The sequence below is a fragment of the Macrotis lagotis genome, chromosome 4 (assembly GCF_037893015.1).
Source record: "Macrotis lagotis isolate mMagLag1 chromosome 4, bilby.v1.9.chrom.fasta, whole genome shotgun sequence".
NCBI classification, from domain to species: domain Eukaryota; kingdom Metazoa; phylum Chordata; class Mammalia; order Peramelemorphia; family Peramelidae; genus Macrotis; species Macrotis lagotis.
In genome coordinates, this window is record NC_133661.1 from 75121708 (window position 1) to 75147695 (window position 25988).

The 25988-nt window shown below is 38.0% G+C and overlaps 1 protein-coding gene across 1 annotated transcript in view; it reads right to left on the minus strand.

The window, feature by feature from the left end:
* Window positions 1–25988, minus strand: part of ENTPD7 (ectonucleoside triphosphate diphosphohydrolase 7) — a 27880-nt gene extending 1892 nt beyond the window's left edge. Inside the window, exons 1-10 of the mRNA XM_074233173.1 lie at window positions 25772–25988; window positions 24832–25014; window positions 16092–16297; window positions 14091–14241; window positions 6353–6456; window positions 5172–5228; window positions 4791–4924; window positions 3948–4114; window positions 3004–3328; window positions 100–185 (exon numbers count right to left, since the gene is read on the minus strand). Coding sequence (XP_074089274.1) covers window positions 100–185; window positions 3004–3328; window positions 3948–4114; window positions 4791–4924; window positions 5172–5228; window positions 6353–6456; window positions 14091–14241; window positions 16092–16297; window positions 24832–25014; window positions 25772–25779 — 1421 coding nt within the window. The 5' untranslated portion in view covers window positions 25780–25988. The remainder of the gene's footprint in view (window positions 1–99; window positions 186–3003; window positions 3329–3947; window positions 4115–4790; window positions 4925–5171; window positions 5229–6352; window positions 6457–14090; window positions 14242–16091; window positions 16298–24831; window positions 25015–25771) is intronic.

Consider the following 25988-nt stretch of genomic DNA (forward strand, 5'->3'; position numbering starts at 1 on the left):
TCCCCCCCACCAAGAGTCTCATCTTCCTTTCCCTCCACTGGTATGGAGTTCCCCTGGGTCTCCTAGCATCTGCTCCCTCCTGCATATGGAGGACCTTACTTGAGCCGGTGCTGGTCTGCATGCGAGGAGAAGAGGCCATTTTTGAATCTCTGAGTTAGCACTGGCCATGCCATACTGCAATAGTCCTGGGGTGGGGTGAAAACAAAAAGAGGATGTAAGATATAAAGCAGGAAGGATAGACTCTCAAAGGGGAAGTGGTAGAAGTAGGATTTGAATCCAGGTCCTCTGACTTAAGAACCCAGAGTTTTCTTGTGTATTGTTACCTCCTTTCTATAAAGAAAAAAAAATTTCTTAGCTTTCTCATGTCTATGGCATTTTTCCCTTTAAAATTGTATCTATTTCTCCCATAATTTTGAATATGTCTTTCTTTAGGGGTTTACCAAAGTTTTGATTTCATATTTTTTATCACATGATCAGTTTCTTAATGCTTTCTAATTCTACTTTGTTATATATCTTTTTCCATAGCCTCAAAATTTTTGTATAGTTGAATAAATGTTTTCATTCTCTTTTCATAACTAAACAGTTCAGATGATTTGACTCACCAGTTAGTCAAACTGTTATGTGGTCTCCATCTAGCATTGTATGTTTTGGATGTGTTCCCTGCATTAATCATTTGTTTTTGTTTTATGGTTTAACAAAAACATTTAATATTTTGTCTTTTTTGCATTTATGATTCCTTTTACTGGCATAGGAATGAATGAATACACATTTACCATGAGGCAAGTACTGTGCTAATTCCAGGAGACACGGATAGAAAGGGGAGCCAGATCTATTATCAGAAAGCTCACAAAGACAACAAAGGAATGAGAGGAAGGCCTGCTGGGCTTTAGGACACCAGGGACAAGCTAATAAGTCATGCTCAAAGGTCCTTGGGATGCACTGACAGGCCAAAAAGCAATACCAGAGAGACCAGAGTGGACACTTGGCCAAGGGGGGGGCTCCATCTTCCCAACAGAATCATACCTAATAACTTCCTGCTCATCAGAGAAACATGACCAGCCATGTCAACAAGAAGAAAAGTAGGGAAGAGAAACAGCTGGAGAGGCTCAGCCCACAAATCTTGGGAAGAGGTTAGAGTCAGTGTGGTGCAGGGGCTCTGGATTTCCTCCCAAGGAGCCAAGGGGAGAGGATTTAATTTCCAGGCAAGAGGGGAATGGGAACATTGGCAGAAAGACTGAAGAAGGGGTTCACCCAGCTCCTGCTGGGTTTGGCCAATAAGGGATTGGAGTGAAATGACTTCCTTTGGTAATGGTATTGTGTAACATGCTAAGAAATATGCATATTCCTTAATATTCCTATGCCAAACATACTTTAAATCTTTCAAATGTACTTTTAAGGACTCGTAGGGATTGAAATATGATATTCTGGAAGGCAAAAGATCTTGGTTTACAACCAAGAATCAACTACCCAGCAAAACTGAATATCCTCTTTCAGGGGAAAAGATGGACTTTCAAACAGGGGACTTTCAAACTTTCCTACTGAAACAACCAGAGCTGAACAGAACATTTGATCTCCAAGTACAGGACTCTGGTGGCCCATAGAGGGGGTGGAAGAGAAGGACTAACTATGAGGAACTTAATGATACTGAACTGTTTGTATTCCTGCATGGGAAGAAGATATTGATAACTCATATGAACTTTCTCAATTATAAGAGCTGTTAGAAGGAGCATGTATAGACAGGGCACAGGAAGGAGAAGAATATATAATGGTATAATATAGTAAAAAGATGTACTCACTGGGTGACAAAGGAAAGTACTGAGAGGAAGGGAAAGGAGATGAAAAAGCTAAGAAATTTACACAAGAGTCAAGAAAAAGCTTTTTCAATGGAGTTGAATGGGGGAAGGCAAGGGGGAATGAGTAAACCTTCATTCTCATCAGAAATGACTCAGAGAGGAAATAACATACACACTTAATAGGGTATAGAAGTCTATCTTAACCTAAAGAAAAATGAGAGGAAAGGGATGGGATAAGGGGGAAATGGGGGGAGGGAAGGGGGGGAAAAGGTGATAGAAGAGAGGGAAGATTGAGGGAGAGGGTACCCAGATACAACATACTTTTGGACAGGGCCAGGATGAAAGGAGAGAGAGAATAGAATAAATGAGAGTGGGGAGAAATACAGTGGAGGGAAATACAGCTAGTAATAGCAACTGTGGGAAAAAATATTGAAGCAACTTCTCTGGTGGGCTTATGATAAAGAAGGCAACTCATTCCAGAAACAGAGCCATTGGAATCTGAACACAGACTGAAGTACATTTTCTTTTTCTCTCTCACTATTCTTGAGGTTTCTCAACTTCTTGGGGGGGGGGGAGTTCATGTTTACTCTTATAACAAAATTATTGCAATAATAGTAATAATAAATTAAAATTCACTGGCAAAAAAATCTAGGATAGAGCACTGGCCCTGGAGTAAGGAAGATCTGAGTTCAAATCCAATGTCTGACACTTAATAACTGCCTAGTTGTGTGACCTTGGGCAAGTCTCTTAAATAAAATTAAAAAAAAGAATTTAGAAATGATGCCATTTGATATATAACAATTTAATAATAATATTGTTTCCTTATCTTTGAAGACTGTAAGCATTGTGATGGCACCTTATCTCCCCTGACTTGTGAATTTCTATTGTCACTATTTCTGATATGAAACTCTACATTAAAGTTACAGGAATCTTATTCCTTGTCCTCAAATTTCTTTCATCTACCACAAAAGACATGTATACAGATAATTCTAATATAATTTGGAAATGTAAAAATATAAGAGATAAAGAAAATACGAGGAGGATTCAGAGGAAGAAGAGACCATGTCCAGTGGAAGATAGTCTACCTTACTGGAGATACTGGAGGTGAATTTCCCCAAGTAGGAACTGGCAGTGCAGAGAGAGGAGGTGGCAGTCAGGAGTCCCCATAAAAAAGGTACACAAAAATCACAAATACACTTTACTCATGTACCTTAGCAGCCTTGGCAAAGGTCGGCCCATGATAGCGTCCACCAATACGTAGGACATCCTCCGTACAGTAGAAGAATTCTGAGAAGCCATAGAATTCGCTATTGTTGAAGTCGATTGGAGACTGATAGATGCCATTCAGAGAGGCCTGGCTGGTGTTGGCACGGGAGAGCAGTGGCTGCAGCATCTCCCCACACGCAAGCCAATCTCCTCTTCCTCTGATGTGCAGGACTTGATTGCTTCTCTCCACCACATCCTGGAGGCCCACGGGCAGGCAAGGATCTAGGAATGGAGTTTCTGGGGTCAAACCTGTCTGCTGGCCCAGTAACCTGCATAATAATAGGAGTGTGAGGATAATACCAGTTCTATGTTTTTCTAAAAGTAATGACAATAACAGCTCACATGTATGTAAATGCACTGCACTTACAGAAATTATCTCATTTAATCCTCACAACGCTATAAGGTAGGGAAGACTAATATGGTTGTCTCCAGTTTGCAGTTAAAGAAACTAAAATTCAGAGACTTCTAAGGTCACACAGCTAATAAACAGCGGAGTTCAGCTTCCATCCATCTTCTACTCTACCAGGCTGCCTGTCTCTCTCTGTATTCACTACATATTTTTGGAACAAAACCAAAAAAACAGAGAATAGCAAGATAATTCATAATAGGCTCTTCCTAAATCTTCTGTAGAAACTCTGATTCAAATAGAGCTAAGTTGAAACATGCCTATTCTATCTACCCACACAGATGGTCACTAAAATAGAAATAGCAAGCCAAATGACAAAGGGCTTATCTACCTTAGGAGGATGCTCTTCTTTCTTCCTAACAGATAATGAATTCAACAGGCCTTCATTAAAGGTCTGTTAAATGCAAGATACTAGGTCAATACTAGAAGAATTACATCTTTGGGCTGCCCAGGATCTAGTTCAGACCACAACTCAACATTACCTATTTTTGGTAAAGGTTTCATTCAGCACCGTATCTTCATAGCGCTGTCGGGCAAAGTTGCCCCCAAAACCCAGAAAGGTGGTGACATAGACCCTATATACATGCTCTGTATGCTGAACATCACAGCCCAGATTGAATTCGGCCAGCAGGACTTTGGCAGCTTCTTCCTGTAAAGCAGTAGGAAAGGAAACAGCTAAATTAGATTAATTTCTAGGCAAAAGGACAACATAGGTCAAAATGCCTGGCTTCAAGAGCTATGAAAATCCTTTAAAACTTGGGATCTTATTCATCTGAACATTATTTTTATTGCACTCTTAAGTCTGAGAGACCCCCCTACCACTGGGCATTCATAATAAGCCCCCTCAAATGCCTCTTTTAGGGGGTCTCCTTTGTGATCCCAAATCAAGAGCAGAATAGGAGTTGGATTAAGCTCGGTTTTATTGCACCAGAAGAAAAGTTTATAATGTGTGGCATAATTTCTATCTCACACATGCACAAATATACAAGTCACATGTCCCTTGAGGGACACCAGTCTATCTTCTGTCTTGTTATCTACCTCTGAGAGTTGGAAACAGTCACAGCTTTGCTCTTAGAATACAGGCTAGCAATGTTTCCCCATCCTATTTTTTAGTATCTCACACCATCCAGTACTGTTTGCATTTCTTATCAATGTGATCAGTGTCTCCCCTCAAAATAAAATCTAACTCATTGAGACAAATAGGTTAAAAGACTTAAGTCCAACACCTTATCCACTATGCTACCCAGTTACTTCAATCTGCAAAAAACACCCAAACACTGGAAAACATGGAACTCTGAATTTCCCCCCATGGAGAACATTTGTACCTGTTCTGGAGGAAGGAAAGTAGGAGAGGTGGGAACCTCATAAGCAATTTGGAGAGAGGCTCCTCCCATATCTAATATCCCTACTGTCCTCTTTCGTCCAATGACTGATTCCTGGGGACCCAGGGCTTCTGTATCTGAAAGAAAAAAAAGCATTTAAGAAGTCCTTAGAAGAGGGGGAAAAAGCCAATATAATAATATAATCAGGTAAACCCCAGACATAAGTAAATATATATGTACTGAGTAGGCCAGACAGATTCCAGTTGAAAGTTAATAATCATCGATAGAGCCTCATTCCTCCCAATCATAAATTATCACTTAAATCCTTCTTGCTGGGTCATTTCTTATAGGCCCATTCTAAATGAAACACAATAAAACACTTACCATCTTCATGGTCAAATCTTCCCAAAACAAAGTTGATCCCAATCCATGCATAAACACCTGAGTGAGAAACAAAAACTATTCACTCAACTCTCTCCATACATCTGATATCTGTCCTCCTGAAGCCTTCACCAAAACATTTGCTACTGACAACCCATTTGAAACTACCTTTTCCTTCAAGAAAACAAATGTGGCATTTCCATGAGTATACAATCAGATGTAAATATTTTACAGTTTTCATAGGAAAAGATGAGAAACTTTGACACCAAATGGGCAACTATGTGACATAAACCCAGAAAATTTACTCTTCTTTTCTAACAAATAGAAAAACAATTTGATGCAAACATTAACCTATAAATTTAACTCCAAAGGTAACAGGCCCATCATAGTGATGGTTGTCATGTAGATTCTAACCCTGAATACCTGATGTTATAAGGAACAGGAATCCTTAACCTGGGATTTTCCTCTGAAAGGAGAGATTTAAGGGGATCTGTGAACTTGGTTGGTGGGGGGAGAATTACATCTTTATTTTCACTGATCTTTAACATTTCCTTTAATTTAAAATTATTCTAAGTGGGGATTCACCAGGCTTCACCAGCCTACCAAAGGGACCTATAACAAACAAAAATACCCAAACTGGCTCAAAACTGGTGAAGTGGGAAACTATCAAAAGAAAAAAGATCAACCATCCCAGGGAGAAACTATCAAAAGAAAAAAGATCAACCATCCCAAAGCAAATTAAGAGAATAGAATCAGACTAAAGCAGAGAAAATAAATACTTCCTGAATTATATTTTAAATCCACTCTGTCGTTTGATCTGGAAATCAATTATAGTTTCTGAAGCCACATGCAGATTCCAAATTACCATTAGCTATAAGAAGTCCCATTAGGATTAATCATGTTTAAATACTAAATACCAAGCACATGGGCTTTAAACACCAGATTATTAACCAGGCAAAATTCCTGCCCTACAGGAGCTAAAGCTGGAATAAAATGACAACACAGATTCATATAAACATACACAGTATGATATATAATAGAATTAAAAAATTATGCACATAAAGATAAATAAAAATTAATAAAACGGTCTTGATCATAATTCAAATGCTGTGAAATATTTGACTTTTATTAAGACAATATAGTCATTCAAGTTAAAAAATCAAGCATGCGTTTAATTCAAGTACCTTCTTGTTTTCCAGAGATTACTTCTGCTTGAGAGTGTGAAAAGAGAAAGTCAAACTCCAAGGGCAAATCTTTCACTAAATCAGCCAGTATCGCTAACTGCTTGCTACAGAAAGACAAGATCCAAATATGGAACATTAAGTAACTTTTCTCGTGCCTCAATCATCTAGTCCTGTTATTTCAACTTAACCATCATGTTCTCAATGTTTATTTTTCTTTATCCACACCTCTTAACTCCTGAGAAAATGTACCTCTAAGATTAAAACAGTTGTTCAACAAACCTTCAACCAATCTTGTCTTACCAGGGGAGACAGAAAGGGATTAAGTACAAGCTTGGAAAACAGGACCATAGTTCTGAGCCATATGCAGCAGGGGTCTCGGTAAGGTGAAGGGAAATGACAGCTCGGGTCTCTGATCTGTAGTATAATTATATTGATTCCCAACTGTCTTCACAGAAAGCAGTGAAGTCAGCATCGGGGTGGGGGGGGTTAAATTCATTTATTCATTTTGACAGCCTCATGCAATCAACAAGGCACCAGGTTGGCCAGGTCAGAACCACTGCTTGGTTTCATAAGATAATTTATATCATGTCCAATACATATCATCTAGAAGCCAACCTTTTATTTCTTAGATAAAAATATTAAACAATGAATTTAAGAGAACTTTTAGGGTTTCCATATACAAGCAAAACTCAGAGTAAAACAGAAGATGCTGCTGCTATTTGGAAACTTCTTTCCAACCACAGTTTTGCTGTCAACCAAGAAACTCTTGCTTTCTTGCTAGCAGTGGCAACTATGAGCATCTAAGGATTTCAGGGAAGAAGAAAGCCTGGGAGCCTGCTGCAGGCTAAACTGATCAGTTAAGACTATCTGTAGTACTGTAGCCTCAAAGTGGTTGTTTTTAAAATAAATTACTTGAATTTACAGTATATATAAAAATATCAACCAATGAGATCCTTCTCATTTTAATATTATATTTACATGATCAAAATCCAAAGATCATTATAACTTTTTCAATATTTCAATATTTTTTCTTCTGAAATTTTAAGTGTTAATGGATTATTGGATTCATGGATATTACCAGACAAAGAACTCTGGAATATAAAACAAAAAAATAGTAAAAGCAAAGGTTGAATGCTCTAACAACACGTGGGGAGGGGTAGTGGAAAAGGGGAAAAGTTGGAGAAAACTTGAAAACTAAACACGAGGCAAAATGAAAGAATCACTTAGGATGAGGGCAAGGAAAGAGAACGTATACAAAGGGCACAGAAATAAAAAATATTTATTAACTAAAAGTACTTTGGTAAAGGTCTGTTACTATACATATCTTTATAAATTAAAACATCATTCAATAGTTAATGCATTGTTATAATCATACTTAATTTCAAAGTTTACAGTATACCTTTTTTGTTATTTAAGTTTTTTTGAAGATAGAAATAGATTTACAAATAATCATATCTAGTGCAGCTACCAAAATGTCATCGTGTCTTTAAATATTTTGTTAACTTTTGAAGAAAAAGAGAGGGAGGAAAATATGATCAATAATTAAGCAAAGCCAATTTATGTTTTTCTAGATTTCAAAAGACTAGAAATGCATAATTGACTCAGGATCAACATATAATCATCACCACAAATTTCAGTAAAAAATAGTACTTAAAACTTACACCTACATTTTTTTTTTTGCAAGGCAAATGGGGTTAAGTGACTTGCCCAAGGCCACACACACAGCTAGGTAATTATTAGTGTCTGAGGCTGGATTTGAACTCAGGTACTCCTGACTCCAGGGCCAGTGCTCTATCCACTGCACCACCTAGCGACCCTCTTCCTGAATTTAAATCTGGCCTCAAACATTAATTGTGTGATTCTGGACAAACTCTTCACCTTGGTTACCTCAGTTTCCTCATCTGTAAAATGAGCTGGAGAAGGAAATGGCAAACTACTCCAGTATCTTTGCCAAAAAACCCCAAATGAGGTCTCTTAAGAGTCAGGAAGAACTGAAATGAACTATGCAGAGAATTTTGGAAACAAAAGTCATATTCCTAGGGTAACTTTTGGCTGAAAGAGGCCTTCAAGGACAGAATCACAAACTTAGGAGCTCCAAGGGAATTCAGATCACCTCGTCCAATGCCTCAATCTTACATCCAAGACAACTAAGGTCCCAAGAGGACCAGTTGTTACCCATGGTAGGTGTGGTCTGTAAGCGCCTTGGAACCCCGACCCAGTGCTTATCCTACTCGACTGTGTGACTCACCTTGTGCCCTGCATACACATCAACCCTGAAAAGCTGGTGGCCACATCTTATTTCTGCATATGATTTGGCCTCTCAGCCTTAGGTGCTTGAATGAACTCCAAATGAATGAACAAACAGACTTGCTCTGAAGCTACTACAAATATACAAACTTTCTATAGGGTTAGATATGAACAAAGAGGTTATAAACAGGGTAAAAAAAGGACTATTCCTTTATAGGTCCCTGGTTAATTAACATTTATAGTCAATGATTCTACTTTAAGACAAAAAAAAATCACCATTCAAAATATATGAATTTAACTTAATATTATTGTTCTATACAAAATGAATGAGAAATTATATATATGGGAAAATATATATGAACACATGCAAAATCCAAAGAATAAATGATTGACAGCAAACTACATAAGTGAAAATGTCACTAAAAGACCAGTAATGGTCTTTTAAACTTTCTTCCTCAGAGTTTGAGGACTAAAAAGTAGAATGTTGTATACCTTTCTCAGATGAAGTCACTGTAATTAGTTTTCTTTGTTATATTGGGATTTTTTGAGAAATTACTGTGAGAGAAGAACAAAAGGCATCAGTAAAACTGATGTGTAAGAAATAAAATTCCTTGCTCATAAAAGCAAATGAGAAGAAGCAGAGATTTCATGAGGACAGGCTGAACAGCAGCCAATGACATGGCCCTCCTCCTCCTTGTCTTTGTTCTAGGCATCTAAAACATGGTTAGAATGGTGGCCAAAGTCCCCAGACTCAGCACAGCCCACCTGGCATGCTCTCTGACCTCACTGGTCTTCTTTATCAACAACCTTTCTTCCCAGGCTACACAAACTTAGGCTGCTCATGGCTTCTGGAATATAGAACCATGGGTTAGTCTCTTATTCATTGTCAGGATTCTAGATCTCTGGGAAGCTACAATGACTTTCTTTTGGGACTCTTGGACTCAATACCTGTTACTGCACTGTGGATGTCTGAAACATTCATCATTACTCCTTGCTTCCCTCAGCAGCAATTTTCAAATCTTTCAAGCACTCAAAGATAACCTCACCATCTTCAAGAGATGTCCTCACTTACCACTTAACCAAGAAAATTGAGGTCAGTCAGGAGTTTCTTACCCCAGGCCCATTGCTCAAAAATTCCTCTACATCTTCACTAATGCTCTCCTCCTCTTTTATTCTAAACAGAAACAAAGGGGTTCCTTTTGGTAAAATCCAAATTGTTGTGTTCTCCATCTCCTCCCACCTATTCTGGAAGTGACCCTTTTCAATTATTATCTTTCATCTTAATTTCCCCCTTTCAGACTGGTGCCTTTTTTCATTTACCTACAATTATGTTCTGATCTGCAGTATCTTTAAAAAAAAACACTTTGCCTAGGTCCTGCTGTCTATATATATGCCCCCCCTTTCACTGCTAAGCTCTTAGAAATTCACATCATCTCCATTTAAAAGTTTCCACTTTGAGACTATCCAGTTAATTCTGATTTCCTTGAAATCTGTCTTTTATCATTATTTAGTTTTCTCAAGGTCATCAATGATCTCATCATGGTTATATGATAAGCTTCATTCTAGCTGTCCTTATTATTTCTGTCTGCTTGTTATATTCTCTCTTTCCCTGCCCTCATCCTAAGTGATTCTTCTGTTTTGCCTCATGTTTAGTTTTCAAATTTTCTCCAACTTCTCCCCTTCTCCACTGCCCCACACACACACACATTCAACTTTGACAGAGAACTTCTTTTACTATTTTTTTTTTGTTTTATAGTCTGGTGTTAATGTTGTCTTTGGTAATATCCACGAATCCAACAATCCATTAACACTTAAAATTTCAGAAGACAAAATGGATTATATGCATAGCTGAATTAAATGCATAATTTAAATGCATAATTTAATTATGCAGTATAATATTAAAATGAGAAGGATCTCATTGGTTGATATTTTATATATACTGAAAATTCAAGTAATTAATTTTAAAAACTTAGTATTATTTTGAAATTTGTATTTGCTCTTGAACACCGCAGCATGATACACATGCATCTTAAAGTACTTTATTTTAAAAATAACCACTTTGAGGCTACAGTACCATAAATTGTATCAACTGATCAGTTTAACCTGCAGCAAGGCAATGAAACAATTCAGTGTCATAAGTACTGAGTTCAGATCCTAGTCCTGCCATTTACTAATTCAGTAACCCCACAGACAAGTCAGTGAAACCTCTCAGAGATTTCCTCCTGTCAAATAAAAGAACTAGTTGTATATCTTTGCTCACCTATCTATATAGACTACCATTCAAGCAGTCTTGGGGACTGATGTGAACTGAACCTACATCCTCTCATTTTATGGTATTTGAACCTATTTTCTGACACTTCAATTAAAAGATGTTGCACATCCTTCCTAAGATTGGTAAGATAATTATTTGTTATAAAAGGTATCAGGAAATAGTCAGTTATGACTTACTCAGGTGAACAACAGAATTTAAAATCAAAACTGGTCCCGCATTTTCGCATGGGGGATATAATATAATAACTTAAAAAGCCACAAATTAACATTATATTATATTCTTACTTATTTTGTTAAACATTTTCCTATTACATTTGAATCTGGTTTCAGCAGATTAAAAAATTGGGAGTTTGGAAGGTCCCCTCCACCAGTCAGAGCTCTGCTTTGCAGAGCTGGTAATATGATCATCCTAATGCTCAGGTCTGCCCATGTCACTTCCCTGACTCTCTCTTGTCACTACAAGGTCCTTAACCTGACATTTCTGTATGTTTCTTCCACCCTTTCAGCATGATTTCTTGCCACTGTCCTAGGATAAGAGCTTACATTTCTAGAGTACTTGCTATGTATGTAGTAGATATTGTGCTACTAAGCACTTTACAAGCATTATCTCATGTTGTCCTCACAACAACACTGGGAGGGAGGTTCTTCCAGGTTTACAGATAAGGAAATTGAGGTAGACAGAGGTGAAGTGACTCAGGAGGGTCAAATGACTACAAAGTGTCTAAAGTCAGCCTTGCATTCAGGTCTTTCAGACTCCAGGCCTGGCTCTCCATACACTTATACCAGTGAACTGAATGTTTAATCAAATATATAGCAGGCAAATTTTTTAAGTTGATAATTTTGTATGGTCCAAGAACAATGTTATAAATATCTAAATGGCCCTTGATGAAAACAAGTTCTTCAACCCTGAGAATAGCTATGGCTCTGATCAGCAAAGCTGAAAAAGATTAGACTAGCCTAGATGTCAAGAAGACTGAATCCAACCACGGTGGACTGATATTTGCTCTTTATTTTTTTCTAATTAGAAATTTTTTACCCAACTACATGTAAAGTAAGTTTTCAACATTCATTTTTTGTAAGATTTTGAGTTCTACATTTTCTGCCTCCCTTCCTTCCTTTCCCCTCTCCCTCCCCATGACAGTGAGAAATCTGATATAGGATAATACATGTATAATCAAGTTTAACATATTTCCATATTAGTCATATTATGAAAGAAGAATCAGAACAAAAGGGGAAAAACATGAGAAAGAAAAACTCACAATACAAATTTTATAAAGTAAAAATAGTAAACTCTAGCCTGCATTCAAACTCCATATTTTTCTCTGGATGTGGATGGCATTTTCTTTAACAAGTCTTTCAGAATTGTTATTGCTCATGGAACTGCTGAGAGGAGCTAAGTCTATTATAGTTCACTATCATACAATGTTGTTTTTTGTTCTCCTATTCTGCTCATTTTCCTCAGTATCAGTTCACATAAGTCCTTCCAGGTTTTTTCTGAAATTCAACTACTTGTGATTTCTTACAGAACAATCGGATTCTATCACATTCATATACTACAATTTATTCAGTCATTCCCCAGCTGTTGGGCATTTCCCTCCAAAAAGAGTTACTATAAATATTTTTGTATATGTGGTCTTCCCCCCACCCTTTTTAAAAAAATCTCTTTGGGATACAGTGGGGGGGTATTGTTGGTTTAAAGGGTATGCAAGGTGAATTAGTGTCCCAGTTTTTCTACATCCCCTTCAACAGTGATCATTTCCTTTTTTTTGTCATGTTAGCCAATCTGATAGGTGTGAGGTGGTAACCCAAAAGTTGTTTTTAAATTTGCATTTCTCTAATAATGATTTATGATATTTTTAAATGTGATTTCAGATAGTTTTAATTTCTTCATCTGAAGACTACCTATTCAGATCCTTTAACCATTTATCAACTGGGGAATGGCTTGTATTCTAGATATTTGATTTAGTTCTCTATCTATTCGAGAAATGAATGCTTTATCAGAAATACTAGCTGTAAAACTTGTTTCTCAGCTTTCTGCATATTTCTGCATAATTCTAATATTAGTTGCATTGGTTTTATTTGTGTGAAATTTTCCAATTCAATGTAATTTATCCATTTTGCATTTCATAATTGTTCTCTCTCTCTCTCGTTTGGTCATAAACTCCTCTCCATAAATCTGACAGGTAAATTATTTTTTGTTATCCTAATGAGCTTATGGTAACACCCTTTATGTCTAAACCCTTTCTGATTTTATCTTGGTGTGAGATGATGTTCTTTGCCATACAATTTTCCAGTTTTTCCTGTATTTTCTGTCAAATAGTGAATATCTTACCAAGTAAGATACTTTGAGCTTTGAATTTATTAAACAGTGGATTATTATAGTCATTTACTACTGTTTCTTTTTCTAAACTGTTCCATTGATCTACCACTCTATTTCTTAGCCAGTACCAAAGAGTTTTGATGATTTCTGCTTTATAATATTGTTTTAGATCTGGTACAACTAGGTCAAGTTCCTTTGCATTTTTTCCCCCTTTAATTTTCTTAATATTCTTGATCTTTTGTTTAACATTTGCTCTCTAAAGGAAGTAAGCCCACAGAACCCTGACATGGATGAGTCAAGTCTCAAAATTAGTCAGCAGGGGGAGCAATATTTCAGTAGCAAATCAGTCACCTTTACAGTTCTAAATAAAATGGCAAAGTTCTTTCCTCACCTTACTCAAAGACCCCTATTTGTTCTGCCCCTCTTAATCTTTTGCCTTTTAGATCCAAACAATTACAGGCCAGTCCTACCAAAAGTTCTATAAGCTCCAAAAATATCCCTTCTTCCTTCTCATCAATTGAAATCCCCAAACACTGACCATTCCTTCTCTATCTCCTTTAACTGCAGGGGTCCCTCCCAGATTGTGAGCTCCTAGAGGGCAGGACTATCTTTTTGTATTTCAAGTTCTTAGCACTTATTAAATTTTATTAACTGACAGATTGCTTGAAGGTATGAATGATCAATTAGCCTTCCCAGGGAGTATTTGCATCCCAAGAGGGTAGCAGAGAATCCAAAGGAATCTACAATCAGTGAGATCAAGAGGCTCAGTGTAAAGTAAAAGGCCTTCTAGATGCTCCAGGCCTACTCCAGACCATTAAGATCAATTTCCTCCTCCCCAGCCAAGCTGAAGACCACAGGAATAAAGAACCTGCATTTTATTTAAATTATCTCAGCTCTCACCTCTCAGGAAGAAGTCTCATGCCTGCTGTGCACAGGATATAGAGAGGTGTCTCCTTGTGTTTCTTCACAGGCACATGAGCAGCAGCAAAGCTCAGCAGAGGGCGAAGGTAATCACTGGCATGTTCTGGAGTTTCTGCCATGGCAGAAATCCCTAAACAAAAATGAAGATAATTTGTAAAAGGTTCAACATACAATTTAAAAAGCACCACCACCTCTTCAATTCCCAAAGATTCAATTGCCAGAATCCTTCAAACTTCCTTGTATCTACAAAGGGCAGCATCAGTCCCTAATTACCCTACTTTTAACCTTGGCATCATCTTCCACTCCTTCCTCTCTCTCTCTCACTCTACACATTCATTTATCTGGCAAGTCTTGTCAGTTCTTCCCTTTGAATTGCCTCTCCTATTTCTTTCTCTCCACTTCGCTTCATCCTGCTGCTCATCCCTTTTCACCTAGACTAACTGGTCTCCCTGATTCCAATCCTGTCCTCCATCCAACCTGACAGCCATATATGAGCTCTCAGGCATACATGTCTGAAGCATTCAATGGTTCCCTATGGTCTTCAGATAAAATGAAAATTCCTTATCCTGGAATTTAAAGCTCTCACAAAATGGCTCCTATCATGTGTTAAATGGATAAATGAATAAATGTTAAATGGATAAATTCGATGATTTCAAATTTTAAATTTCTTGTATAAATAAAACCAATGTAGCCAAGATTAGAAAAGTAGAAAAATTAGAAAAACTTTTATAGATAATCTGTCTGATAGGTTATGGTTGTAGTGGAATATTGCTGTGATATAAGAAATGATGAGCTAGCTGGTTGATTTAGAAAAACATGGAAAGACTTGAATCTGTGAAGGAAGATGTTATTCACTGTCACAGAAGGAATTGACAGAAAAATGTATAGTATGGCCCCATATATATGTATATGAGTATATATGTGTTTCTTTATAGACATATAGGTACATGTAGTTATATGTGTGTGTATATGTATAGTATATACATATACATACACAAATATATATTACATATATAAAAGTATATGGCTATATACATATTTATATAAATATGTATTTGTGTTTAATTGAAGTCTTGGGAGGGAATAAAATAAAATAAAAAGCACCCAGCAAAGAAAAGAAGGAAAACCTAGATGAAAGAACAGAAAAACTGGGTTATTTTGAAAAGAATGTATAGGAGTTATTAGGCTTTTTTGACCAAATGGAAATTTCTTGTTTTATATTGAATACTCCAATGTTCTACTGTGTACATGAAGATTTTTTTTTTGCTTGTTTTGTATTCAAGGTTAAAATGAATAAATTTTTTAATGGCTCCTAACTTCCCAGTCCTTATCTCACAGTGATTCAGTCAAGCTAGACTACTAGTTGTTCTCCAAGTTCAACTGTGCATCTATACAAATCAAGCATGTACCTGGAATCATCTCCCTCATTTTCTTAAAATCATTATCATCCGGGCAGCTAGGTAGCACAGAGGATAGAGCACCGGCTCAGGAGGACCTGAGTTCAAAACTGACCTAAGACACTTAATAATTACCTAGCTGTGTGACCTTGGGCAAGTCACTTAACCCCACTGCCTTGCAAAAACCAAAAAAAAATCATTATCATCCTTCAAAGATCAGCTCAAATACCACTAACCTCATCCTTGAAGCCACCCTACTATTAATATTCTCACTCTCTTTAGATGAGCTTGTATTTACTTATCTAGATACTTGGTTCTCCATGGTAAAATGTAAGGTCCTTGAGGGCAGGGATATGTATCACAAAGATCTAGTGTCTAGTAAGCAGTAGTTTCTTAATAAAAGTTGCTGAAAAATCAATCTGAAACACTAATTTATGAAGACCCTGAATAAGAGACCCACTTCCCACATCCCCCACCACTGAGTAGTTATGAGGTAAAAAGATGGATTCCTTCTTTTCCCCCTACTCAGTCCTATTTAAAGTGAATATTTATCACCATAACAAGAAAATAGTCCAGTTAGTACCTGGTTTGATTTTTTTAACCACTGGTTGGCTGTTGCGATCTCTCATCTGTTTGATATCCAACAAATCATGTGGGTTCCCGTTATGACGTGGCCAGAAATAAACAAAAATCCTAGAGCCACTGCTGCCACAGTCTACCACAAGGCCATAATTCAGAGTTAGGTCTTCAGTATCTGTAGCTTCCAGGTCTCCTACTCTAGCTAAATACCTGAGAAAAGGAAGAGAGGGAGTTAGAGTTGAGCAGTCAAGGAAAGCAAGAGCCAAATCTCCACATTTAGAAAGCACAGTAAACAAGCATTCCCGGAATGCTAAAGACTGTAGTGACAGGTGTAAATAAAATCAGAATGCTTTCTAATTCTGCTTCTCCAGAAAGAAGCACTTAACCAAGGGAATTTCTATTGCCTTTAAGAGCATTGTTCATTGACCTATGAAGTGATGAATTGATAGAGAAGTGAGAAGTTACTTATGCAATAATAGCATTATAAAGAAAACTACCTGATTTCATGGATCAGTACAATGACAAACCACAGCCCCTGGTTAATATCATGCTTAGGATTTTCTGACCCTCTGGATTAGGTATATCCTGAGAAATAGGAGCAAGAACTAGTGATCTGGCATAATTAAGAAAACAAAGCTGCCAGGAGAGGACTCTATTAATTGTAAATGGTTGTCTCTGGAAAAATCTAGCATCTAATAAAATCAGGTCTAGAAGGCAAGCCATTTATTAATCCTGCAAACCTGAGTAAACATCAAAATTGATAGCAAAGTATCATTAGGCTGATTTTCTTAACTGTTCATTGTTATCAAGCTGTGAGCCAATATTATGAGTAGGTAATATGTAGAATATTGGATTCAAACACCCGTCCTCCTGATAAGACTCTATCACTGCACTCCCTAGCTACCCTACCTAATACAATACTCCTCCTCATATAGACTTTATATCAAAAGACTCACATCTCAGAATTATTTACCATCATCTTCAAAGAATGTTGCAATATCAATTATTATAATATTGAAACATTTTACTCACAAATATACACTGTCTTCCTAACTTTTCTATTTCTGTTTCAGTCATCCAAGTTTGCAGAATCATACTTGCCTCCTCTTCCCTCTCCCCCTTTTTAAATGTGATGTTAATCATCAATGAATATACACATTTCAATATAAAAAGAACAAGATTGGAGATAGTATAAGAAACTGTGACTATTACTGTAGCGCAGAAATGGAAACAAAATAAGTACCAATCAATTGGGTAATGGCTTGCTGTGAGACAGAATATTAATGGAATCGGGGAGGCAAGTTAATGGCAACACTTCCTCAAAACCAACTGGTACTATTGGGAGCAAGGGGTACAGTTGGGGTTAACTTTGATCTCAGGCCAACTGATCTGGGACCCAGCAGTGGACTCTGAGCCTGAAGACTACAAAAGCTCTTCAAAGGGCTTTGGCTCTTGAGGTCCTGAGTGCCTCCTTGCTGGTGGCTCTTATTGGCTTTTAACTTCCTAAATTGCACTGACCTCAGGATAGTGGAATATGCTTCTAGAACAAGAACAGTTGACTTGAACCCCTAGATGCTGAAAGATTCACTCCACCAGATGTGGAATGACTGAACAAACTGTGGTACAAGAAGATAATGAAAGATTGGCAAAAGAGATCATAGATCCTAGACATCTAGGACTCTTCCCAGGCCCTCAGGCCCCACATTCAGTCAGTGGCCAAAGGCTAGTCAATTCTACCTCCAGGATGTGTCTGAGGCAGCTGCTGTTAAAGACCTTCCCAAATTGGCCTGCCTACCTCTCCAAACATATCACCTGTGAATTCCCTTGACATGCTCCAGGTTCCAGTCAGTCCCACAGTCCATTTCGGCCCTGGATTTCTCTTTGCACCTTGTTCCCTATGCCTCCCTTTGCACAGGTCCCTATGCCACCACTCCCAGAATCCCGAGTTCCCTTCAGAACTCCCCCAATCTCCCACTGTCTAGTTCCTGAACCCCTGAAATGACTTTTATTGACTTTGAATTTACTTTTATTTATACATGTTATTCTCTCTAACAGAAAATCAAGCTACTTGATAGCATAATTTCATTTTTTTGCATTTGTATGTGTGTAAGGCACACATAAGGCAATTAAAAAATGTGTGATGATCAACATATTTACAAATTCTATATGAATTTGCTCTAGATCATACAATCCTAGGATGGTAAATGCCAAAACAAATTATTTTTTTTACCCACTCTGCACCACCCCTTTTCATTTTCCTTTTGCAGGTTTTCTTTTCCATTAGATTATAAGCTCCTTGAGGACAGAAGCTCTCTTTTTCCTCTTTTTTTTGTATTCCCAGGGCTTTTCTCCAGGTAAGAACTTAATAAATGTTTCCTTATTGACTGATGTAGGCTTCAAAATAATCTAGCCTGGGTTTCTGATAACTCAAGTCTTAGCATAGTTCATTGTCAGTCAAGAAAGCAAACTTTCCCTCCAAAATTACTACTAACTAAAGACTAGACAAAACAGAACAAAATATGTAGAAAGAGATTGATATTTAAATCTTGAAATCAAAATGGCTAGGCAGACACAGAAATGAAGGGATCTTTCTATTCTACTATAAAAATACTTTAAAGAAGATATATATATATATATATATATATATATATATATATATATGCATGTTCAAAGTAATTTGGCATACTTTAAAGAAAAAGAGGGGGAAGGGAAAGGCAGAGGAAATGATTTCATAGTATCTACTAATCTTAAATAGGTTTCATGGGAATGAGGCAGGTGGCAAAAATCAGTTGGCCCTGAAAAAAATCTGATGTTCTTCATGACCCTCAAGATTCCATTTCATCAGAGATTTTCCAATGTCTGAGCTCAAGCCCCACCAATAGGCTCCAGAAAACTCAGAGCAGGGACAAAAACAAGAGAGGGCTTTTACAGAAGGGGCACACTCACTTCATTGCCATTGTGTTTCCAGGGCCAAAGAGGTCAGTCCTTATCAAAGCCCACATTTTAAATCTTCCACCACTGGACAGTAATCCTCAGGCACCAGTACTTTCACAGATCTCTCTGAATTCTTCCTCTGGATATTACCCTGAACTTGAGAACCCATCCCTTTCTTCACCTTTCTCTCACTACTCCCATCTCCTCTCTCTTCTGTGCAATGAAGAGGGGAGCAAGCATGTTTATCACCTCCTTTTCCTACTCCACCTCTTACACCTGTACTAGTGCAACAACTTCTGAGAAACTGTTCACCTTTTTTGGAACATGGATCCTTTGGCGCACTCTGGTAAAGCCTAAGGACTCCTTCTAAGAATAATGTTTTTAGGGGGTGGCTAGATGGTTCAGTGGATAGAGTACCGGCCCTGGAGTCAGGAAGACCCAAGTTCAAATCCAGTCTCAGACACAATAATTACCTAGCTATGTGACCTTGGGCAAGTCATTTAACCCCCACTGCCTTACCAAAAAAAGACTAATGTTTTTAAATGCATTAGATAAAAATATAGAGGATTATAAAAATAACTAAGTACACTGAAAAAGTTGTCAAAAGTATTTTAAAAAATAAGTTCATGGGCCCCCTATATTAAGAAACCCTCTTCTATACCCTTATTTCTCTCCCTCCTCAGATATACCCTCTCTCCAGATACACCACTAAAAACCATATCTTTAAACATGGGATTCCATCTATCCTTCAAGCAACCTTCTCCTAGGACCACAGGACTTAAAATTGGAAGAAACCTTAGAGGTCACTTAGTACAAACTCTTTTTTTTTTACATATGAGAAAACTGAACTTCCAAGAAATCAGTATAGTTGCTCAAGTTTCACATGCATCTTAAAAAACTCCATTAGGATTCAAAAACTGGTCTTTCAACTTTTTTTTTCTACTCTTCAACATCTGCCTTCTTTCACTGGTTTATAGTTCAAAATGCTACCTTGGGTCTTTTTTAGTACTTTTTTCAGTACCTGCCTCCAACATTAGATCATAATAAACTCCAGGACAGCAATCCACACCTTAAATGAAATAACTTTCATATTCTCTCAATTCTTATTAGTAGGGCATTTTCTTCACAATAGATATGCTATAGATAGATGTTCCTGACTAAACAATTTGACCATGGGGCCCACTGAAAAAGGTCTCGGGTCTGGTAATGGCTTCTTAAGTCTACCCCAAGTTTCTTGCTTGCCATTTTCCCCCCTATTCTTCTAAATGTACTTCAACTAAAAATCTGAATTATAGCTGGAATGCAAGGAAATAAAACAGAAACTCTTTCACTGACACTCCACAGAAGGCAACTTCTACTCAGTCATCATTGGCTTGAACCAACAAAATTCTGACTTCCTACATTACATATAAACAAGCATGCAAAAAAATACCAAAAAAAAAAAAAATCACATTGCAGTAAGAGTTCCTGAATCCCTACACATAGCTGGGCTTCTTTATATTTAATTAACTGGAAACCCCACTCTGCCTACTTGTGTGGCTCCCCAAGTTTTGTTATACAGGCATCAGAGCTAGTTATCAGCAAAATACTTTTGCTGATACTGCATTAAGCCAATTTCCAAAGTGAAATGAAATCCTATAAGGAAAGATGTACCAAAGCTTTAGGATCTCTCAAGTCCCCAGAGAGAAGCAGCCTTGGACTTTGCTTAAAACAAATTGATCGCTGCCACTTGAAAAGCACAATTTCTCTATTAAGCTGAATCAGTGAAAAGTTGACCACTCATACATCAGCATACACAGAATTGGAACACAATGGCTTTTTAGTGCCATTATCTTCAAAACATAACAAGATAAAACTAATCCATTAGACAACATACAAAATCAACACCAATTATACCCCTTTTGGGGGTTCAAATAGAAGTCAATGATAATATAAAACTCAAAGTGTCAACTTGTCAACAAACGGCAACCAACTCCTTCTTGTTTGCCTCTTGGTTAGTCTGAACTGTCACTCTTTTTTTTTTTAGGTTTTTGCAAGGCAAACGGGGTTAAGTGGCTTGCCCAAGGCCACACAGCTAGGTAATTATTAAGTGTCTGAGACCGGATTTGAATCCAGGTACTCCTGACTCCAGGGCCAGTGCTTTATCCACTACGCCACCTATACGCCCCTGAACTGTCACTCTTAGCAAAGCTCAGTTTTTTCCATACCTAGAGCTAATCACATGGTAGCTAAAAGTTGGGTGTACATTTTCTGTCTAATCTCCCCTCCCTAAGACTCAATTTCCTCATCTATCCAATGGAGAAAACAACTAAATAAAAGCTGGCATATATATGTTGGGTTTTAATGTTTGTAAAGCATCTTGCCAAGATGGCTTGATGTGAGTCTCCCAACAACCTTGCAAATAGGGACTGCAGATATTAAATTCCCAACTTAAGAGATGAGGAAACAGCAGCTCAGGAACTTGTCCATGATTACAAAGTTGGGAAATGTCAGAAGTAGTTTTTTTTAGTTTTTTTTTTTTTTGCAAGGCAAAGTTAAGTGGCTTGCCCAAGGCCACACAGTTAGGTAATTATTAAGTGTCTGAGGCTGGATTTGAACTCAGATACTCCTGACTCCAGGGTCGGTGCTCTATCCACTGCACCACCTAGCTGCCCCCAGAAGTAGGATTTGAACCTAGTCCTTTTGGAATCTACTATGGCAAACAGACTCTCTTATGTGTATCATCTATCTCACAGAGCTGTAAAAAGGCTCAAATGAAATAATTTACATAGAGTGCTTATTAAATGTACATAATAAATAAAAAGAAAGTTGCAGTAAAATAGTGAGAACTCGGGACTTGGGAGTCATTAAGTCCAAGCGATATCACTTGTCATGTGGCCATGGGTCATTACTTTCCCTCAAACAAGGGGCTTTCACCAGAAGATCTCAGTGATCCCTTTTAACTCTCATTATAAGTGGTTCTGTATGACTTGGAACTTTAATATGTACCCAGAACACCACCTTTGAAGATCAGCAGTTATCTCCAATAAGATTTAGTTTATCATTTGAGAAAATTGTCTTTATTCATAAGAGAAGAAATTCAGTTAGCTACTGAAGATAGGATAGATTCTTTTTCTGCCAACCAGAAGTTTCATATAGCTTAGGATCTTTGGGTTTTTAAATCAATTCAATAAAAATTTACTAATAACAGCTCATATGAACACATTAAATATTAATATGCTAAGTGCCTAATAAGTATAAAGCATGAAAAGAGATCTAAAGTTAAGTTTGAAGGCAATACAAAGATAGGTAAGACACTATCCCTGTCCTCAAAATCCTTATACTGCAGTAGGAAGAAACTTCAAGGAAAATAAAGTTTAAAAAAAGTATGCTTCAATATATTCAGATACTATCAGTTCTCTCTTTGGGGATGGCTAGCATTCTTTATCATATGTCCTTCAGAGTTTTCTTAGGTCACAGCACTGTTAAAAGCACTTTCTTAACAGCCGCTCCACCAGCTATATAATACAAATTACTTTCATTTTACAAAATTTAGTGATATGATCCTGGTCACATAGTTAGTGTATCTCACCTCTATGTCTGGTGCTCTTTCCAAACTGCCAGAAAGGTGGGGGGAGGCATATAAGGAACCACCAAATAAGGAAGTATTACCATACATTTGAAACTGTTTTTTTTTTTGCAAGTAAAACGGGGTTAAGTGGCTTGCCCAAGGCCACACAGCTAGGTGATTATTAAGTGTCTGAGACTGAATTTGAACCCAGGTACTCCTGACTCCAGGGCTGGTGCTTTATCCGCTACGCCACCTAGCCACCCCTAAACTGTCTTATTTTTAAACAATTTTTGAATTCTCTAATGAAGCAAGAAATTCCATTAGCCTAGACAGAACAATAGAAAGAGAAGTTGAAAACACAGGTTTTAGTTGCTTTGCCACAAATGTAATAATGTGTGACTTTGGGCAGAACATTTTACTTTTTCCAATTGGTTGTCTCCTCTATAAAACAAAAAATTTGGCCAAGACGATTTCTAAGGTCACTTTCAATTCTAATATTCTATAATTGTACTAGGGGTACAAAACTATGAGATCTCTATAAACTTAAAAGATAACTTAGCAAAGTTAAATAAAAACTAATTCAATCCAAATAGGTGTCAGAGATAAATGGTTTAATGAAGTATTAAAGTAATTTTTAAACTCTGAATATAAGCCTCCCATAACAGTGTGAATAATCATACTAAGATAAGACATGCCAGATTGGATGATCATCCTGTCATAAAGTGAAGTCTTGTCCTTCCCTTAGAAGTTCAATATTTCATGAAGAGAAACAAGAAGCCTGAAGATAAATCGGTGAAGATAAGACTTCAGAAAGAGAAAATTATGTCTAGCATTTCAGAAATGTTAAGAAAAGTTTCAGAGAGTAGCCTCTACTAATTTTAGGGTTGGTGAAAACTAGTAATAGGAAAAATTTCTTGTGGCAGCTAGTAGTACAAAGGATAATCCTTGAGAATATTTTATAGAATCATAAAAAGTTAGTTTAAAGTTTAGCAATGGATTAATACCAAACCTTTAATTTATAGATAAGGGAACTGAGACCAAAGAATTTAAGTAACTTGCTCACATTTAAAAAATCCATGTAAGAAGTAATAGAGGTGAAGATTAGAACCCAAATATCCTGTGTGGCCTTGGGCAAGCCACTTAACCCCATTTTCCTTGCAAAAAACCTAAAAAAAAAAAGAACCCAAATATCCTGAGCTTTGTCTTGGTTCTTGTTCTTTGTCACTATGTCAGCCCTCAAAATTAATAAATAATAAAAACCTCAAACTGAATATTTTGTAATTAAAATGAACAAGTTTGGCCCTAAAGATGAGGTGAGAAAAATGCTTTGTCCTCCTCTCTCAGCAAAAGAAAGGAGCTATAAGCTTGGAATACTGCATATACTGTCAGATGCGACTGATGTGATGTGCTAAAAGGTGTTTTTGTTTTCTCTTTCTAAAAAATTTGTTATAAAACATAACTCTTTGGTTAGAGGAAAGGGGAGCATATATTTTAAAAAGAAAAGATGAAAACCAAAGATAGTATCAATAAAAATAAAGTTAAAATATAAGAGTTTTATCTTGGGAATAAAAAAACACATTTGTGCGAAATTCAAATAATTTAACAAAGAAATATAAAGTCCAGTTATCTAAAAATATACTCAAAAGTGTTCCTTGCTAGAAAAAACAAAGTATTTTGAAGATGACTAGGACATCTAAACATGCCAAAGAACAATTTTTTTACTGATAGTTACATTAGAAACTATAAAACATACTAAATGAATCACTGTCATAAATTATATAGCGGTTCAAGATTGTAAAGATTATTATCTCCATTTGTAAGTCAGTGTACTAAGAAGAAACTGACATGCTCAGCTTCACACATCTAGAAAACTGAGGCAAAACTCAAAAATCAGGCCTTTCTGATTTCAAATCCAGGACTCTCTAGCAACTTACTATACTACCTGGCTGTCCTTCAAAATCATAAATAAAAAAATGATAACAAGCAAGGAAAGAATACATTCTTTGTATAACAAAAAAGGGAGTTTTAATTGTGGTCTTTCTTGCCCTTTTTCCATGGGGGGGGGGGAATGGTATAAACAATTCTGAGCCTTTATCCTTAACTTGAGAATATTAATAGTCATGTGATAAATTATTTTTTTATGGCATCCCTTGAAACGGTGAAGGGGCATAACAAGTTAAACAGCTTATTAAGTCATTTTTCTCTTAAAATATTAACTCCAGTGACAAACCTTTACATTGATATACTGAAGCTGACTCACCTTTCATACTGTCTATCTTGAGGTGAGGTAGAGCCCCGATGTCGAAAGTCCACTACAATCATAAGTAGAAGGAGACAGGATAAAACAAAAAGTCCCAGAAAGGCTACCCGTTGACGTGCAAAAGGACCCACTGTAGGCACAGTAAAATACCAGGAGGCCGGGCAGAGATAAGAAAAACTAATCCTGAAATAAAAATAAACCATTAGTCAAGTTAAAAAAAAATTTATTATTCCTAGATGCCAACAAAAAATGCCAACACACTACAACATAATCAAAGTCCTTGCTACATAGACAAGGTGACATCTGATAGGATCTCGATGTACTGTTCCGGCAGTGCCAAGTTTACATGGACTACCTGGCACATTTTGAATGGGGTTGGAGGGATGGCATTTAAGAGCTCCAATCTGTGAAATTAAGTATTAGATCCTTTATCTCCCACGGACAAGCTTACAGAATAAAATGAAAGAATCACAGCCATTAAATGTTTCTGCCAAACTGTTAGAAAAGAAAGTCTTGAAAAAGATTAGCTTCCTGCGGCTTTTGGGGACAGTTCTTCGGAGGGGATGCAGGGGCTGGTGCGAACGGCGGCGGGGAGGGTGAGCGACACTGGCAGCGTCCTCCGAGGGCCGCCAAGCTCGGGCCACGGCTGCCGGGCCACGGCTGCCCGGGCCACGGCTGCCGGGCCACGGCTGCCCGGGCCACGGCTGCCCGGGCCACGGCTGCGGCGGACAAAGCCCCGCGGTCACAGCTCTGCCGCCGCGGGTCGGGAGGCTTGGGGTCCCGCGGCCCCGGGCAGCTCCCCGAAGTGGGCATCTGCCACCTGCCCTGGAGGAGGGGCTTCTTCCCGGGCTCCGTGCTGTGGGGCGCCCCCGTCCCCCCACCCCACGCGCGGACGGGCGGCCCCACGGACGCGGCCCTCCGTCCCCGCCCCCACGCACACCTGGCCATGGGCTCCGTCCGGGCGGCGGGGGCTCAGCCCCTGTCACCTCCTCTTCCTTCTCCCCTGGCAAGGAGGCCGCCTCATCCCGGGCATCTCCGGCCGCGCCAGCCCGGGAAGGGGCCTCCCGGCAGCCCCGCGCCCCCGGGGGTCTCCGCGCAGAGGCCCGCACACCGGCTCCGGGGCGCCGGCCCGCTCGCAGCCCAGTCCCAGCGGATCC